This window comes from Globicephala melas, chromosome 3 (genome assembly GCF_963455315.2).
Source record: "Globicephala melas chromosome 3, mGloMel1.2, whole genome shotgun sequence".
NCBI classification, from domain to species: Eukaryota; Metazoa; Chordata; class Mammalia; order Artiodactyla; family Delphinidae; genus Globicephala; species Globicephala melas.
Genome location: NC_083316.1, coordinates 122,233,315 through 122,252,901, shown reverse-complemented (window position 1 = coordinate 122,252,901; position 19,587 = coordinate 122,233,315). Strand labels below are relative to the sequence as shown.

Sequence of the window (19,587 nt, the reverse complement as noted above, 5' to 3'; positions counted from 1 at the left end):
TTCTCTAAAAACTAAACATGCAACTACCATATGACCCAACAATTACACTCCTGGGCATTTATCCCAGAGAAATGGAAGCATATGTTCACACACAAAAACCTGTACACAAATGTTTAGAGCAGCTTTATTTATAATAGTCCCAAACAAGAATCAGCTCAGATGACCTTAAACAGGTGAATGGTTAAACTGTGTGACACAGCATACCATGGAATGCGATTCCATGCTTCCCTCCAACAAGGAAGGAAATATTGATACATGCAACAATTTGGATGAATTTGCTGAGTGAGGAAAAAAGCCAATCCCCAAAGGTTACATATTGTATGGTTCCATTTATATGGACATGTCAATATTCTGATTGTCATGTCTGACATGTCAATGTCAATATTCTGATTATGATTTGCAAAATCATAAAACTAGAATTTTGCAAATGTCGCCATTGGGGGAAATTAAGAAAAGTGTGCAAAAGTTCTGTCTGCATTATTTCTTACAACTGCTTATGATTCTACAATTATCTCAATTTAAAAGAAAGTTGCTTCACACATAGAGAGCAGTGTCAACAGGGAGAAAAGGTTGAAAGTGGCATCTCTGGATGTGTGTGTACCAGAAATAGTCCATGCCCCATTCTCAAAGATCTTCATAGGGACCTCAGTCTGCCATCCTTACAGATTAGAAAAGCAAACAGGAGGAATGTGCAAAGCTCCACTGCAGTAGGGACTTTTTTTTTTTTAAGCAGGAAATAGCAACAGTAGACCGACAAGACACCAGTTCCCTCTGGTTATTCCTCTGATATTAGAAGACAACTGCCCTCTCTTCCTTGGATTGAATAAGCCCCTTGGGATTGGGACATATCAAATAATAATAACTCATACTCCTGGTGTGCCAGGCACTCTGGCCAATGAATTCTGCATGGATTAACCTCTTTCAATTCCTGCATTCAGCCTTTCTTTCTTTCAAGAAATATTGATTGCAACCCTATCATAGGCAAAGCGCTCTTATAGGCCCTGGGGATACAGCAGCGAATAAAATAGGCATTCTCTTGGAGATCTATTTTAGCAGGAGGAGAGTGATGACAAATAAAGAACTATATCATATGTTGGGGGGGATACATTCTATAAAGAAAAATAAGGCAACGTGATGGGAGAGAGAGTGATGGGCTGAGCAGTGGTCTGGAGGGTGTTAGTCATGTGGATATCAGGAAGAAGAGCTTTTCAGGGATGTGCAAAGACGCTGAGGCAGGAACTAATTTGGCAAGTTTGAGGAAAGGAGGAAAGCAATAGGGCTGGAGCAGAGTGAGCCAGGAGGAAAGTGATGGTAGAAAAGGTTAGAGAAGTAGTAAGAAGCCAGATCATGGGGTACTTTCTTGGCCATGATAAGGACTTTGAATTTTTATTCTGAGTGAAACTGGAAGACACTGAAGGTTTTAAGCAGAGGAATAAAATTGTCTGATTTAGTTTTTTATTTTTAAACATGATAACTATGGCTGCCTCATGGTAATCAGACTGGAGGGGACAAAAGTGGAGGTAGGGAAACAAGTTAGGAAGGAATAATCCAAGCGAGAAATGATGGTAGTTTGGACTAGACCAGCACTGAAAGAGAGTAAGAAGAAGTTGGATTCTGGATATATTTTCAAAGTAGAGTCAATGAGTTTTGCTGACAGATTAATTGTTGGTATGAAACACAAAAAGGAATCAAGAATGACACCAAGGTGTTTGGCCTGAGATGGGGAAAATGAGGGAGGAGCAGATTTAGAGAATGGCTGGTAGATCACGAATTCAGTTTGGGACATGAATTAGACATTAGACATTGTCTTAGACATTGGACACAGTGGTAGCCGGCCTCCAAGATGCCCCCCAATGATCCTTACCTTGTAGTTTTCACACCCAGGTATACTTTGCTCCCACATTGGATCAGGGCTTGTCTGTATGATCAACAGAATACACTAGAAATGACAGTCATTGACTTCCAAGACTCGGATAAAAAGCATTGTAGCTCCTATTTTGGACCTCTTGTTCTGGGGAAAGCCAGTCATCATGTCCAAAGGCACTCAGTCAACCCTTCGCAGAGTCCCACATTGAGAGGAAGTGAGGCATCTTACCAACAGTCAGGACTAACTTTCTAGCCTTGTGAGTGAGCCATGTTTGAAGCAGATCTTCCAGCCGGAGTAAAACCTTCAGATGACTGCAGCCCGGGCCAGCATTTCACTGCAATTTCATGAAAGCCCTAAGCCGGGACTACCCAGACAAGCTACTTCCAAACTCCTGACCCACAGAAATTGTGAGTGATAATTAATGGCTATTATTGTTTTAAGCCACTAAGTTCTGGGTAATTTCTTAGGCATGATAGATAATTAATATAAAACTCCAAGTAGAATGCCAAGTAGACAGGTGGATCTGAGAGTCTGGAGCTCATGAGAGAGATTGGGCCTTGTGTTAAAAACTGGGGATTCATCAGCATGTAAAGTGTGTTGAAACCATGGGCCTAAATAAGATCACCTAGGAAGTGAGTATACCTAGATAGAAAGGTCATTAGGGCATTCTCCTATTTAGAAGGAAGGGGAGTAATATCCAGTAGAGTAAACTGAGAAGACTTGGCCAATGAGGCAGGAGGAGAACAGAGAAAGAAGAAATGTGCCTCAGGAAAGATGGAGTTTTCAACTGTGTCAAATGTGGTTCTTGCATCAAGTAAGATGATGACATGGAATTGACCATTGGATTTGGCAGCATGAAGGTCATTGATGACCTGGACAATTCCATGAAATGGAGGAGGTGAACACATGGTTGGTCAGAGTTCAGGAGAGAAAGAGAAGAGAGGAATCAGAGATAGTATGACACTCCTCTTGAAGAATTTTACTGTAAAGGGGAGTAGAACAATGAAGGTACCAAAAGGTGTGGTGGGATAGGGAGGATGTGTTTGCATTTCATTCTGTTTTTTTTTGCTTGTTTGTCTGCTTGCTTGCATTAGGTTAGAAGATAGGTATGAATGTAGATTGGTATGATCTAGCAGAGAAATGAAATTTGATGATGTGGAAGGTAAAATCTCTTAGTAGGAAAAGACAATGGGAAAAGACATAGTTTATTCCGGTCTGATTTCATTGTTATTGTAAAAATAGGAACCCTAAGTGTCATAAATGCACAAAAGAAATTTTAAAAATATAGCTACTGAAATTGGAAACTCAATGATATGTGATTGGTTGTCTTTACCTATTTCTTTTTTTCTTCTCCTTTTCTTCTTTTCCATCCGTCTGTCCATCCTCTCCTTCCCTCCTTGTGTTTCTTAAGAAGCCCCTGGACTACTTCACAATGGTCATGGAAATGCTGGTAACAATTTAGATATGTAGGTTATCTAGGAACTCAAGTGTCACATTTCCCATATGACCCTATGACACGGCTGGCAATGCTCTGTGCAACGTTGACAAGAGCAGGCTGAAGCATGTGGATCCCGAGTCTGGAGTGGCATGGTATGAGTGAGTGATTTCTAATTCCCAAGAATTACAAGTATCACCACTTTAGGAGAAATCTAGGCAACAGGGGTTTCTCAAAAATTTGGTACTTGAGAAGTGCAACTTCTCTAATTTGGTTACATTTGTCTAAATATAAAAGTCTCTCTAATTAATATGGCTACTTGTTCCTAGTTCATGTCAATCAGATTTAGAATTCCCATTAATTAAATGACTGTCTTAGTCTATTTGGGCTGCTATAACAAAATACCCCAGATTGGGTGGCTTATAAACAGCAGAAATTTATTTCTCATAGTTCTGGAGGCTAAAAGTCTGAGGATCAGGGTGCCAAGCATGGCCGGGTGAGGGGCCCATTCCAGGTCGAACGCTCCTCTTTGTATCCTCACAAAGTGCAAGGGGTTGGGGAGCTTATGGGTTCTCCTATATAAGAACATTAAACCCTTTCAAAAGGGCTTCATCCTCCTGACCTAAGCTCCTCGCAAATCTTAATGCCAACACCTTGGGCATTAGGATTTCAACATATGAATTTTGTGAGGACACAAACATTCAGACCAGACCACAGCACTCATCAAACTGGCTTCCAGTATTCACCACTTCTCTTTCTTTCTCTTTAGATTAATCTTTCTTGAGCATTTAGCCCATGAACCACACATTGGGCTAATCACCTTCCTTGGTATAGCTCATTGTATTTTCACAGCAGGCCTAGGAAGTAGGTACTATCATCACACACATTTTACATGTGAGGACCCAGAGTCCCAAGGTTGAAGGAGCAGAGCTAGCACAGGACAGAGCTTCAAGTCAGACCCCAGCAACTGACTCCAAGGCCAGTGAGCACAGCCATTGCACACACGCTTCCTCTGCTGCCCAGTAACTGTCGGAGGCTGCACATAGAGCAACCCCGGGATCATCTAAAGTCCATAAAGCCTAGAAGGATCTCCTTCTCTTTATATTCATTGCCTAGGTCATTAAAAAAAAAACAGAACTGTTCACCATTCAGGAAACATAAAAGTTAAGGTAGAACACTAATGTTGGAAAAAAAACCCATTTAAAAACAAATGGTGTCTAATAGGATAGGGAAGTGACAACTATATTTATTGAGTGCCATGTTTGTCGAACAAGTATGAAAATAAATGCCCCCAATTCCTTCCTTGAACTGTGTCATATAAAGGTTGGGAAGCTAGGTAAATATGCATGAAAAACAAGTATAAAGAGACTCAGAGACAAGCCAAAGCTAGTTATAGCTTTATGCATCTGAATTTAGAAATGCTGATTCAATTGAATTGAGTAGAGTGACCGGTGGGGTGGGTTTGGAAGAAAAACAAAATAAAATAAGGCAGAAGTGAGTTCTGTTGTGGCATTTTAAAGAATGAGCACAATATGATAGTTGGTGAAGGCATACCCCACAATTATATGGTGATAACTAGCTTAGTTAGGCTAGGAAAGAGATTATTATGCGGTGCAGGTAAGCTTTTTCTATTTTAATCAGATTCAGATTAGTGTTTATAGATCAATTTTCCTAAAATAATAATAAAAATATCTGACATTTTAAAGTGCTTACTATATGCTGGGCATATATATACAGGGTTTATACCTAAATACATATTATTCCTTTAATCCTCTATGAGGTACTTACTATTATTACCTTTATTTTACAGTGGTTAATTGAACTGCCTGAGGTCACTCAGGTAGTAAATGATGAACTTGGTCTGATTCAGAGCCTGAGCTAATATCCACTATGCTACCTTTCTAATTTCATTTATCTAGAGGGGGTAATCCACATGGCATAGCAAAGAATCAATGATTCCCAATTAAAAAGCCATATTACTAAGCTGTAATAACTTTCATTTTCTAAATATCTCTTGACTCTGTTTACCTTTCTCTACATTTACTGTCACCACTAAAGTCTAAACTACTGTCACCTCTCACCTGGACAACTGCAACAGCCTTCTGCTTCCAGTTTTGCTCCCTTTCAACACTTCTTCAGAAAGATCTCTATGAAACACAAATGGGACCATGTCCCTTCCTTACTTAAAACCCTTCCATGGCCTCCCATCGCTCCCATAGCTTCAGTGTTTGCCTCTTCCACTAGAAGGAGGTGACTGCACTTGTCTTGTTCAAGAGTTGTATTTCCAGCATCTAGGATAGTGACTTGTATATAGTATAAGTGAATTAAATTTTTGTCGAATGAATGAAAACCAAGTGACCCTTGAAAAATATATTTGTCACTTAAATAGGAAAATTAAAAAGAATGCAGTTGGAGGCATGGAGATAGGTTTTTCATAATTTTCATAATTTGTCATCACACAATCACTTGTTTATTTTCTTCTTTAATGGCTCATGCACTTTAGACTGTAAGTTCCATGAGGGCAGGGGCAGTGTCTGTCTTGTTCCCTACTATACCTTACCTCTATGTCATGTTCATAGGAGGTATTTAATAGATATTGGTTGTATGAATAATTTCAATAACCAACGTGGATTGCAAGCTGATGAGTCAAAGATGACAAATAGTACTGGTTAGGGTAGAATTGGAACAGGAAAGCCTAACCCTAGTTATAAGAGCTGTGGATGATGAGGATTCTCTCATTCATTCAATAAATACTTATAAGGCACCTACTATGTGCCGGACACTGTGCTAGGCAGCCTCTGCTATCATAGAGCTTAACTCTAGTGATAAATCAACAGGCAATTAAAATTCAGTGAGATAAATTTCCCAAGGGAGGGCAGGAAGGGGGTGCTTCAGAGAATATTTAGGAACAGACATTCAACCCAGACTTGGGCTGTGAGGAAATGATGTCTAAATGGTTAGTAGCTGTAGGTAGAGAGTGTGGAAAATGATGTGGAGTATTTGTACGTGTAAGAGCCTGGAGGCAGGAGAGCCACTGGTAGGTTCTCTATAACCTAAGGTTCATTCTTAACTTCCTTTCATTCAACAAATTTTTATTGAGCCCATACCACGTGCCAGGCATTGTGTTAGGCCATCATTAAATTTATATTTCAAAACTAATTGTTGAAAAATGTAAATACAATATATATTACACATATATAATTCAAAATTTATTTTTGTTAAAATTTTTATTAAAAATTTTTTTCCCACTATTCCATTAGGAAGACACACTTCTGGGCTGCGCACACCTCCACCCCTCCAAGTGCTTTGTAGATACTTAATGATTATTTATTGAATTAATAAAGGAATGCATGTGAGAGTAACTAATCTGACCACCAGAAAGTGAAAGTCTTGGATCAGCACTTTTCAATACATCTTTGTTTGATGATGGAAATGTTCTATATCCGCACTGTCCAGAGATATAGTAACAACTAGGCACATGGACTTTCCAGCACATGAAAAGTGGCTAGTGCGATTGAAGAAATAAAATTTAAACTTTACTTAATTTTAATTAATTTAAATAGCCACAATATGGCTAGTGACTAGTACTTCAGACAGTTCAGTGTTGGTTGGTGACACGGATGAAACAGTCTGAGCTTGGCACTGGGACCAGGTGGAAGGCTTCCAGACTCTCCTTTAATAAAATGGAGATTGTTAATAAATGGCTACAAAATGTCTAAATTCTGGACTTCTGAATGCCACCGACAGTGATAAATATCTGTGCACAACGGCAACGCATAATTAGCACTTCAGTCACTGAGGACGAATACACCTTGCATCCTGGCATCCTGACAAGACACCCAAACCAGCTCCATACGGTGAAAAGGTTGAAAGCCGGCTATCCCCACGTCAGTCAGGGAGCACTCGCGGCAGTCTGCGACACCGAACTGCATCATGGGCTTTGTAGTTCAACATGCTCATGACGTCACTACCGGGTCCCCTCCGAGTGGCTTATCGGGTACACTTCCGTAGCCTGTTTTCCTCTGGGAAATGTAGTCAATAGATGCCTGTAGGACGTGGGGTTTAGGGGTCTGGGAACTACGATTCCCAGCAGGCTATGAGATGCCCCCGGAGGTACTTAATTAGTGAGCCCGTGATTGCCTCATCAGGTGCGAAGTGTGTGCTTTAGTGTCGTGGTAGGCCTGGCTTCGCAGAGAGGGAGGGGAAAGGTTGTAACCACTCCTTTGAGGGGGATCACCGAAGTCACCGTCGTGGGTTTGCACAGTCGGACGGGCGGCGCCATGGCGGTGAGTTTTGGCGGGAAGAGGGTCCGCTAGGCCAGGCCTTGGAACCCGGCTGGTTACCTGCTTTCGCCAGAGTCTAGGGGCCCCATGTGGTAGCCACTGTCCTGAAGGGAAGAAATCCTTTTCTAAAGAATGGGGAGGCCTTGCCTCCCACGTTTAAGGCTTGGCTGTTGTGAGGATGTGCCTTTTCTTGCTAGCTGATGAGCGAGGCCCTGATATCTTTAACTTTGTAGACTACTTCATGTCACGTGTGTTATTTCACCAAAGTTTCTAAAAACTGATTTGGAGAAAGAGGAGTATGTGACATTGATTTCTCCTTTCAACAAAAAGTTTTTGAGCGCCTCTTTGTAAAGTAGACAAACATTTCTGCATTCATGGTGTTTACGTGTGTGTGCGCTACATTCTAAAGTATGTGGTAAAATATGTCAGGTGCCGGTAGGTGCTATAAACAAAAAAAACAGATCAGGAAGGAGTAGATCAAGAAAGACTTTGCTGAGGTGGCATTGTGGCAGAAGGTAAGGGAGCAAGCCATGCAGCTATACGGAGGAAAAGATTTCCGGGCAGAGCCAACAGTGTGAGTGGAGTGAAAAACAAGGAGGGTTGTATGTGCAAAGGACTGTCATCCAGCGGGAGGTGATGATGATGATGATGATGACGTGTATGTGTGTGTGTTGAGGGGTAGTGGGTGGTGGTTGATTGGTGGGTGGATGTAGGTCATATAAAGCCTCGTAGGTCCTGATTGAAGAGTGTGATCAAGAATGAATGGGAAGAGAGAAACTGGAGATAATGAGTATGAACAACTCTTCTGAAGAATTCTATAAAGGAGAGCAGAGGAATGGGGTAATAGATGAAGGTTAAAAGAGGTTTTTTTTGTTTGTTTGTTTTTGGTTTTTTTTTTAAGGACAGGAGAAATTATATAGTGGTTGTATGCTTATGGAAATTGTCCTGTAGAAAGGGAAAACTGATAGAGAAAAGTGATGTTCCTGTATAGAATAGAGGGGGTGAGATCAGATCTACTAAGAAGTAGAATTTTAATTCATTTGGTCCCATTCTGGAGCTCATTCACTTAATTATTGTACTATTTGCAATTGTAAACTATGGGGAAATTTCTTTTGCAAGCACCTTCCTGTAATGAAAGTTTTCTAACTCTGGAAGAAACCTTACCAATAGTAAAGAGTATAAGATAATAAACATGAAGTAACATGGATATAAAATTAGTTTTTATATTATAATTGTATTTGTAAAGAGCAAGCAATGTAATTTCCTTCATATCATAGGAATATTTATTTTATAGAGGTTTTTTTTAAACTTTTTTTTTTTGTGTGTGTGGTACGCGGACCTCTCACTGCTGTGGCCTCTTCCCGTTACGGAGCACAGGCTCCGGACGCGCAGGCTCAGTGGCTATGGCTCACGGGCCCAGCCGCTCCACGGCATGTGGGATCTTCCCGGACCGGGGCACGAACCCGCGTCCCCTGCATCGGCAGGTGGACTCTCAACCACTGCGCCACCAGGGAAGCCCGGTTTTGACAGTTTTAATACCTTTTAGTTACATGTCAGACTTAGACCTGGGGATTTGTTGTAATAAAGATAATAGTCAACTTTAAATTTTTTGTTTTAAAATTTTTCATTTGGAAAATTTAAATAGTGAACAAAGTAGAAATAATAGTGTTATGTACTTCCATGTGCCCATCACCCAACTTCAGTAATTGGCAGTTCAGGGCCAATCTCGTTTCAGTCGTACCTTCCCCAGAACCTCCTCCTCCACCTGTCAGGATTCATTTTAAACAAACTGAAGGCGCTGTATCATTTCATCCATACATATTTCAGTAAGTTTTTAAAATATAATGAGATATTCTCTTAAAACATAACCACAATGCCATTTTGACATCTGATAAAAAGCACGTGATGTCTAGTTGTCTCTCTGTGATAATGGTTAGCATTATTGAGCATTTACCATGGGGCCGGCACTATGCTAAATCCTTCATGCGTATTATCTCTTAATCCTCATAATAATAGTACAAGGTAGATATAATTATTATTCTCATTTTATAGATAGAGAAATGGAGGCTTAAAGAGGTTAAGGATCTTGTCTAAGTTCTACAGCCAGTGGTGCTAGGATATGGCCAGAGTACTAAGAGAAAGCAGAAATAAAAGTCAGAAGATGAGGGTTTTTGTCCAGCCTGACCATTTGCTGGCATAATGATCTCTGAGCTTCAGATTCATCATCTTTGTTTTGTTTTGTTTTGTTTTGCGGTACGCGGGCCTCTCACTGTTGTGGCCTCTCCCGTTGCGGAGCACAGGCTCCGGACCTGCAGGCTCAGCGGCCATGGCTCACGGGCCCAGCCGCTCCGCGGCATGTGGGATCTTCCCGGACCGGGGCACGAACTTGTGTCCCCTGCATCGGCAGGCGGACTCTCAACCACTGCGCCACCAGGGAAGCCCTAGATTCATCATCTTTGAAATGGTAATCGCTGGTCTGCCCACTTCTTAGGGCGATTGTTGCCCACCTCTTAGGGTTGTTGTTAAGATCAAATAAGTTAATGTGCATAAAAGTTTTAAGAACTGCAGAATACTATGAATATATGGAAGAGTTTATTATCTAGTTCAGTGGTTCGTTACTGGGGGTGATTTTGTCCCCCAGAGAACATGTGGTCTGGAGACTCTGGATTATCACAACTGGGGGTGTGCTACTGGCAGCTAGTGGGTAGAAGCCAGGGATGTTCCTAAACATCTTGCAGTGCCCATGACAGCCCCTGAAAACAAAGAATTATTTGGCCCCAAATGTCAGTAGCGCCAAAGTTTAGGAACTTTGCTCTTGTTAAATAACCTTTTAACTAGTTAAAATGATCAATTGTTGGGAATTTCCTGGCTGTCCAGTGGTTAGGACTCTGTGCTTTCACTGCTGAGGGCATGGGTTCGATCCCTGGTCAGGGAACTAATATTGCGCAAACCAAGCAGTGCGGCCCAAAACAAAACAAAATGAAACAAAATGAGACAAAACAGCAAACCAATTGATTAGTTGAGCAACCAATGAAGAAATTGAGACTCAGATTGATCAAGTGACTTGCTCAAAGTTATACAACAAGTTGATGCTGGGGTCAATATCAGATTTCATTACAATTGACCTTTGAGTTTTGAGGAACAAGTTTTTCTGAGAAGCAGAGACCTCAAAGAAGAGCTTTTGTGCATTTAGCACGCTCAGTACAGTGAAAAGAAACACATAGTTCTAAGTAACTTGTGAAGACTGTTGCTTTCATGGGTGGTTGATGTCATTTTTAAGCAAAAAATATTTGTCATGTAACTTCTGTGTCTGTTAGCATTGGATGTGGTGCTGAGGTGACTATAAATGTTCTAAAAGTTGCTGTCTGCCAGGAGTTTACAACCCAGTTGGGTAAATATGAGAGATTATTTGGTTGCATGCAGTGGAAGCCAACTCAAGTTGGTTAAAGGAAAGAGGAATTTACTAATGATACAGTGGGATTTCATATGACGCATGACCCTAGGATAGGAGGTACAACAAGGCTTCATGAGGCCTTAGATAATTTTGCCTTTGTGGGCTGCTTCCTCTGTAAAAAAAAAATATATTAGAAATTATCTTTGACAACTGTGTTGTATAAAGACAGATATATTAATATTATCTATTAAAGATTTTTCTTCTATCCAAAAGTTTAATTTTTTCTTCTGATTCTAAAAGATATTAAAATATTTTGTTGAGCCCCTAGAAGTATTGTGGGCCCTAGGCAGTGTGCCTGTTCCACCTACAGATTAAGTTGGCTATTAGGAGTTGTACAGGCTGTTTTAAGGGCCAGGTGGAAGTGACTTACTTTCTTCTGCTCAAAACTCCTTTGTCAGAACCTAGTCACATAGCTCCAATCTGTGAATTCTCCTGGAACCATGGAAGAGTATGCTTAACTGCCTTTGCTGCACTACCCTAAGTAAGGTTGGGCGTCTGTTGCTGAGTAAGAAAGGGAGGGAATGGATATCGCATAGGCAAACTGTCGTCTCTGCCATAGCTTTTTTCCAAATGGTAGTTCTTGCATGTTAAAATTGAAAACAGGGGTCAGCATGTATAGGAATAGAGAGACTTACTTATAACTTACAGGTTACTTGTTAAAAAGAGGATTTTGCAGTAAGAGGGGGCCAAGGAGCTGAGGGTCTAAGTGAAGTTGGTTGGTAGCAGGAATGGAAAAGAGTGAATAGATGGAGGGCCTTATTCTTTCTTGGAGAAGGAAATTCCTTATGCAGCCACATTTAGTTTTATGGAAATTCTTGGGAAGGAGTCCAAATTGCTTAGCAACTTGACTCAAATATGCAACCCAGTTCTTAGTCTTAGGTTATTTTGTTATGGCCATGGTATGCAAAAGCTGGCAGTGTTACTCATTTCTCTTTTTAAATCTTTAAATGTTCAACACATATTTGAGAGCTGCTACAAGCTTAGACATTGAGGATATAATGAGAAATGAGGCACAGTCCCCACTGTGAACAAACTTATAGTCCTATGGGGAAGATAGACTGATACTGATACTGCGTGATTAGTGCTATCATAGAGGTAATACTGGTAGGTAGGAATATATTAAGAATGGTACCTGATACACTCTTGGGGAATCAAGGCAGGTGATCAGCTGGGACCTGAAGGATGAGGTAGCCAGGCAAAGAGATTGGTGGGGTATGAGGGCGGGGAGAATAGCTTGAACAAAGGCCCAGAGGGGAGAGAGGGAGCTTGGCACGCTTGGGAAAGTGCAGGTGGCTTAATAGGCCTGGAGTGGTGGTGAGAGGGAAGAGGGAGGGTCCTGGCAAAGATGAGATAAGAAGGGCCTTGAGTGCCAGGTTTAAAGTATGGACTTTATCCAGAGAGCAGTAGAGAACCTCTGAAGAGTAATTGACTTGGTCAGATTTGTGTTTTGATATAAATTCTACTCACAGCAATTACGATCTGGTCAGGATTTATAGAAATAAAAAATTTACTTGTCATTTTTATTTTCCTTTGGTACTAGAGAAACTTATGTCCATGACTTTTCAAATGTGGAATTCTTTCTTATTTCCTCTCTGCCTTTGTGGCAGTGTTCTTTTAATCCATCATCGCACCTCCCCTTGTAAGCTGACATTTCATCTTTCTGTTGCTTGTCCTCTTCTATCTTAAACTTGCTTAAAAAAATAAAAAGGAATAGTAAACTTGATTTACTAATCAAATCCTTTGATTTAAAATAAAGAAAACTAAAGGAATTCCCTGGCGGTCCAGTGGTTAGGACTCTGCGATTTCAGTGGGGAAGGCTGGAGTTCAATCCCTGGTCAGGGAACTAAGATCCCACAAGCCCTATAGCATGGCCAAAAAAAAAAAAAAAAAAAAAAAGAAAGAAAGAAAAAAAATATAAAACTGAAAATAGTAAAACAGAGTTGACAACTCTATGGTAGATTTGTACTGAATCTTACCCAATTTTAGTACTCTTATTTTTATTACATAATACACAAGGTATATTTAAGATAGTTATTGAAGAAATAGTGGTAAGTTTAGGGTTTTTTTTAATTGCACAGAAGTCCTGTTTGCATAGTACTTCAAATTTGTGTAACCATTTTTAAAAATAGCTGTCTAAAAATCCAGTATATCTGTGATATGAGTAGAAAGCGTGTTTTAAATAGTTGGGTGGAAGGACAGAGGGAGACATGCCATGACTTGGCAAGGTCACTTGCCCTGTAGGTTGTAAAGGTATTCAGTATACGTAGAACCAGGGTATTTTCTCATTTGAAAATGCTGCAGAATCTGGAAATGTTAGCGTGTAAGAAGGGGAAGAAAATCTAATTTCGGTTCAGATAATTTTGTACAAGAAAATAAAATTCTAGAAACTAATATTAAGTTTTCAAAACAGAATTAGATTGTGTATGGTCCATTGGTATCCAGCTTTCCCAGTTGCCAGTTACATAAGTCCCATGTTCCACCTCGGCTGTAGCACATGTGCTTTTAGTAGCTGATTCTTTCTCACAGAGTCACATACTGAGAGGGAAGTTCTAATCCTTCTTCATTTTCAGAGTTAGAGTGATCACGTATGTTTTTTCCTTTTATTTTCATCCAAGGGTGGCATAAGGGATGATGGGAGTGTTGCCAGGTAGATCCAATATGCTGGAGGCATGTTTGCCGTTCTGTTTCATTTTAATTTCATATTAATAGCCTGTTAACCATTTTGGAGAGAAGTTCTTCATCAGCTTCCTTGAAAAAAAGAACACGCAGATGACTAATCCTCTCTCAGCCTCTACCCATTAGGCCTCACCATCCTCCTTTGGTGGGCATAATTGCAGCTGGGCAAGCAGGCACTGCACCATCCTATGCTTTTCTAAGTATTCATCTATTTTAACTAAATAGGAACATTTGACAACGGTGTTATATTGTAGTATCTAATTAAAAACAAGTATTTCACAGCTTTTTTATGTATTTAAGTAATTCTTTAGTCATCCCTTTGACGTCTGAAGTGGATAACCCTATCAGGTCATGATAGCCCTAATTTTTAGTCTTACTCATTTAAATTTAAAGATAACCATGGAAAAATTAATCTGTCAATAAACAGCTCAGTTCTGTGTGAACCCAAATTTTTTTTTCTTTTTTTTAAAGCAAGTCTGCTGAAATATAGAGTGTATTAGTCTATCTCTTTTGTGTCCAATAGGAAAGAAAAAGAACAACCAAAGTGGACTTCTTGAAGAAGATTGAGAAAGAAGTCCAACAAAAATGGGATGCCAAGAAAGTGTTTGAGGTCAATGCATCTAATTTAGAGAAACAGACTAGGTGAGTAATAGTTTGTGAAACTCTACACCTTGTGTTTCCAGAACCATTGGCTGCAGAGACTGCTCTGTGGAAGGAATAAGGCAGATTGTATTTACAATGTCTGAAACAGGCTGAAGGAGGTAACTTCCACTTTCTCTATTTCAAATTAGCATCCTCTTTCCTATGGAATCTTAAAGGATTTTTTCCTACGTAAAGGTTTTTTTAAAAACTAATACTTTTCATAGTTAGACAAAGGAAAATGTTTTGAAGTTTTATCTTTGCTGACTGATAATAGCAAGTCATTCTGTTACAGAGATTCATATTATAGTGATAATTATCTCCAAAGGCACAGATTATAAATTTTGAAGGATTTCTGTATTTAAAGATCTTATTTTATAAATCTGTATTGCCTTGATGTTAAGAATTGTTTATTAGAAGACAGACCATAGATAATGATATGATATTGGGGAAAAACAAAGTAACTGCTGCAACACAGTACCACAGTAAATATATGCATCAATTATAAGATGCGTCACAATTTCAGATACGTTGGGCTGTAGAAAAATGTGCTTCTTAGAGTTGAGGAAATGCACTGACAACAATAGCAATAATAGCTAATATTGAACAGGTATTGTTCAGTATGCCAAGGCAATAGGAAATAGGCCATTTTTTAACATGCATATTCTCATTTAATGTTCTTAGTAACGCTTTAAGGTTACCAATATTTTAATTTTTGTTTTATTGATGAGTATACTGAGACACAGAGAGGTTAAGTAACCAGCTTAAGATTGCATGGCTAGGAATTGACAGGGCTTGGACTTCTTATCAGGACTTTCTGATTCCAAAGTCTGTCCTTGCTACTAAGCTACACTCTAATGGAATTTTTTTTTTTTTTTAAGAGAGGAAAAGAATTTGCTCTACTACAAAGTCTCTGGTGTTATACTTTAAACTATAATTTGAAGTTTCTGTTTGATTCTAGAACTTTGGTCAAATCTAAGGTAATTTATAACACTGAACGAAAAAAGCTCACGAGTGAAACTAAATGATGTATTGTTTAAAGGCATAGACTTATGTGCAAACTATTCAAAAACAAAGGAATGACAAAAGTAAATTTCAAGATAATGGTTCTGTCTGGTGGGAGGGTGGGGAGTAGCACACGGGTAGCTTCAGTGAGTTCATAAGTTGGATGGTGTGTTTACAGGTGGTCACTTATGAAGTGCAGGTGTGCTTTATAACTTACATATGTCTGTTAGATACACTTGATTCATAGAAAAAAGGAGTATAACAATACATTAAGCAGCTTTAAAAAGGTGCTTTTTAAGGGAATTTACCACATATCGTGTAATTTTGAGGATGTTTTATTTTACCTGAGAGGCTTTGAATTGCTTTATATATATCTAATGAAAGCATATCTCATTTAATCAGTAAAACAGTAAATTAATTCAGTCTCCCTATTAATTTTTTTTTTTAGTATATCATTTTTAACTCAGTATTTTAGCTTAAGTTAAACCTCCAATATTTGCTACAAGGATATTTAGTTCTTTAATAGCCACCTATAAATATCTTAGTTTTTCTAAATCAAAAACAAGTTTCAATTTTAGAGAGCTTTTAATTTCTGGATTTATAAATTTAATTTTCAATGTCTGTTAAATAACTAAAATTTAAACAAGTTATTTATAGTAAGTGTCCCCATGACCCCACCCTTAATTGTAAAAGGAATTTAACATTTTCTTTTTTGTACTTTCTTTTTTACATGATTGTTTTGCAGCAAGGACAAGTACTTTGTAACCTTCCCATATCCATATATGAATGGGCGCCTTCACTTGGGACATACATTTTCTTTATCCAAATGTGAGGTAAAGCTTCCTCTATGTTTAATATAATGGGATGGGAGGGTCTTTAATAAATACTATTTTTAAGAAAATAGCATCTATAGAATTTATTTCCTGTAAGGGAACTTAGAATTCCTTAATTTTAAGCATGGTTTTTATGTTAAAGTAATTTAATTGTTCTATTTTCACATGCTGTATGTGTGTGTGTGCAGGGGTCTAGGTATGTATACATGTTCATAAGTAATTTCTAGGTTGGTGAAAAGACAGAAAAAAAAGGATAACTTTGCAATGACTATAAAATCTAACTGGTATTCTAAAGGAAGATGTGAAGAGGAAAACTCATGATCTTTGTGAAAAGTCAGAATTTTGTATTCGTCTAGCATTTAAATTTGTAGTTTAAATTGAATTTTTTTTCTATAGTTTGCAGTAGGGTACCAGAGATTGAAAGGAAAAACTTGTCTATTTCCCTTTGGTTTACACTGCACTGGAATGCCTGTTAAGGTAAGATTGCTTTTGGGATTGCTTTGTACTCTTTTTAGCTTAGAGCAAATTAAGCTTAAGTTAAACCTCCAATTCAAGAGCTTGAAATAGGATTTTCCAATATGTATTACGTTAGAGTGTTTTTTGAAGTGAACTGAATTTATTATCATGAAAATTAATTTTTAGAAAACATTTGGAGAAGTGCTTTAAGGGCACACATTAAGGTCTAAGTGATTTCTAAGTAATGCTGATATCTTTTGGTTCCTTATGTATTCATATTTCTGTTTTAGAATTAGATGATAACTACTAACAAGTAAAATGGGCAGTGTTTTGTGCATTCATGGCATATATAGGCTGTTGGCATAAAATAATAAACAATTCTATCATATTTTGGTCATTTTTGCAAGTGTCTTAAATTTGTCATAAATTCATAATAAAAATAATTTTCAATAAACGATGGGCAAGAAAACTACAGTTGAAAGGATTCCCTAAATCCTTGGGACTTGGGAAATATATCTCATTTCTTTTTATTCTCCAGTCCTTTATTTTGAAAAATGTCCAACCTATAGGAAAGGTAAAATGATAATGCAGTGAGCACCCATGTACCCTTCACTTACAGTTACCAAGTATTAACATTTGCCACAGTTGCTCTAGTTCTGTCTCTCAACATACAATACATGCACACTTTCTTCTTCCTTTTTGTATGAATTCATTGAAAGTAAGTTGGCAGACATCATGACGTGTCACCCCTAAACACTTCAGCTTGTATCTGTTGAGAACAAGGGCATTCTTCTACATTGTCATAGTCCCATTATCCACTCCACGAAATTGAGCATTGATGTATCCTTTCTGGTGGTTTTTTCCTTTTTATTTTGTGGATCACACTTTGCATTTGGTTATCACCAGTACTACATTGATGAGGTTGGAACTTCCCACTGTATCACATCAAAAGTCATATAATGGCAACTTGTGTCATTTTAGTGATATTAAGTTAATAACTGCCAGATTTCCTCATTCTAAAGGTAACTTTTCTCTTTTCTAATTAAAAACTAATCTGTGGGATGATACCTTAAGAGCCTCTGAATATTTGGTTACCCAGTAACTCAGTGGTTTTAGCATCCTTTCATTATCTTTGTCTTTCAGTTATTGAATTTGTGGTTGTAAAATGATGACTTTCTAGTTGTCTCATTCTTGTTAGCTGAAATTCTTCATAGAAGTGTCCCCTCCCTTTTTTTTTTTTTTTTTTTTTGGTACACGGGCCTCTCACTGTTGTGGTCTCTCCCGTTGCGGAGCACAGGCTCCGGACGCGCAGGCTCAGCGGCCATGGCTCACGGGCCTAGCCGCTCCGCGGCATGTGGGATCTTCCCGGACCAGGGCACAAACCCGCGTCCCCTGCATCGGCAGGCGGACTCCCAACCACTGAACCACCAGGGAAGCCCTCCCCTCCCGTTTTTGAAGTTCACAATTCTATATTTGTATTTTTCTCATAACTTTAACACTGTCTACTTGGTGTCATCTTTGTTTGTGACAGTGGACTTATGGTACAGCTGAAAAGAGCTGGGGTTGAAAATGCAGGTTCATGTTGTAATTCTGCAGCTTACTAGCTTTATAACCTTGGATAAATCCCTTCATCTTTCAGTGTTTGTATTCTAACTTAATGTCTGTCCTATCTACCTAAATTTCAGAGTCAGGTTTTTCTTTTAAATAAATCAATTTATTTTTTTATTTATTTTTGGCTGTGTTGGGTCTTCATTGCTGTGTGCGAGCTTTCTCTAGTTGTGGCTAGCGGGGGCTGCTCTTCATTGCGGTGCACAGGCTTCTCATTGCAGTGACTTTTCTTGTTATGGAGCATGGGCTCTAGGCACGTGGGCTTCAGTAGTTGTGGGCACGCGGGCTTTAGTAGTTGTGACATGAGGGCTCTAGAGTGCAGGCTCTGTAGTTGTGGCACACGGGCTTAGTTGCTCCGCGGCATGTGGGATCTTTCCGGACCAGGGCTCAAACCCGTGTCCCTTGCACTGGCAGGTGGATTCTTAACCACTGCACCACCAGGGAAGCCCCAGAGTCAGTTTTAGTTGGCCATAGAAACAACAACAGAACTCAAATTGTTTCCACCTTGAATTTTTAACTTTACCATCTCTAATGTTGTGTTTTTTTGTAGGCATGTGCTGATAAATTGAAAAGAGAAATAGAGCTTTATGGTTGCCCCCCTGATTTTCCAGATGAGGAAGAGGAAGAAGAAGAAATCAGTATTAAAACAGAAGATATAATAATTAAGGATAAAGCTAAAGGAAAAAAGGTTTGGTGGTTTGATCATACTTATTTTGGTTGAAGTTTTATATTTATATTTGTCTGATTTATATGTACATTCCCAGTACTAGCATAGTACCGGACACATAAAAAATACTCAGTAATTTTTAAAAAGTAATAAAGCAGAATTATCTTTCTCAGTTTTTGATTACCTTTTTTTCCCCTTTTTACTTTATTTTGACATAATTTTAGACTTACAGAAGAATTACAGGATTGTACAGGGTTCCCTTAGAATCTTAACCCAGTTACATCTTATATAACCATGGTTCAGTTCTCAAAACTAAGAAACCAACATTGAACAATACTGTTTAAGAAACTACATACTTCATTTGGATTTAACAGTTTTTCCTTAATATACTTATTCTGTTCCAAGATCCAGTCCAAAATCCCATTTTGCATTTCCTTCTCATGTCTTTTCTTCTGTCTTCCATGATCTTGGCACTTTTGAAGAGTACTGGTCAGATAACTTATAGAATGTCCCTCATTTTGGGTTTGTCGAATGCTTTCTCATGAGTAGATTGAGAGGTGATGTGTCTTCAGTGCATCATATCAGGGAGTATAAGATATTGATATATCTTATTACTGGTGCTGTTAACCTTGATTATTTGGTTTGGGTGGTGTCTGTTAGGTCT

The 19,587-nt window shown here is 38.8% G+C and overlaps 1 protein-coding gene across 2 annotated transcripts in view; it reads left to right on the top strand.

Moving 5' to 3' along the window:
- Nucleotides 1-7,438: 7,438 nt before the first annotated feature.
- Nucleotides 7,439-19,587, top strand: part of LARS1 (leucyl-tRNA synthetase 1) — a 66,794-nt gene continuing 54,645 nt past the window's right edge. For both annotated transcript variants that reach the window (XM_030841180.2, XM_060296396.1), the window contains exons 1-5: nucleotides 7,439-7,588; nucleotides 14,239-14,357; nucleotides 16,105-16,192; nucleotides 16,589-16,669; nucleotides 18,807-18,944. In XM_030841180.2, the coding sequence (XP_030697040.1) occupies nucleotides 7,583-7,588; nucleotides 14,239-14,357; nucleotides 16,105-16,192; nucleotides 16,589-16,669; nucleotides 18,807-18,944 (432 nt within the window). In that variant the 5' untranslated portion in view covers nucleotides 7,439-7,582. The remainder of the gene's footprint in view (nucleotides 7,589-14,238; nucleotides 14,358-16,104; nucleotides 16,193-16,588; nucleotides 16,670-18,806; nucleotides 18,945-19,587) is intronic.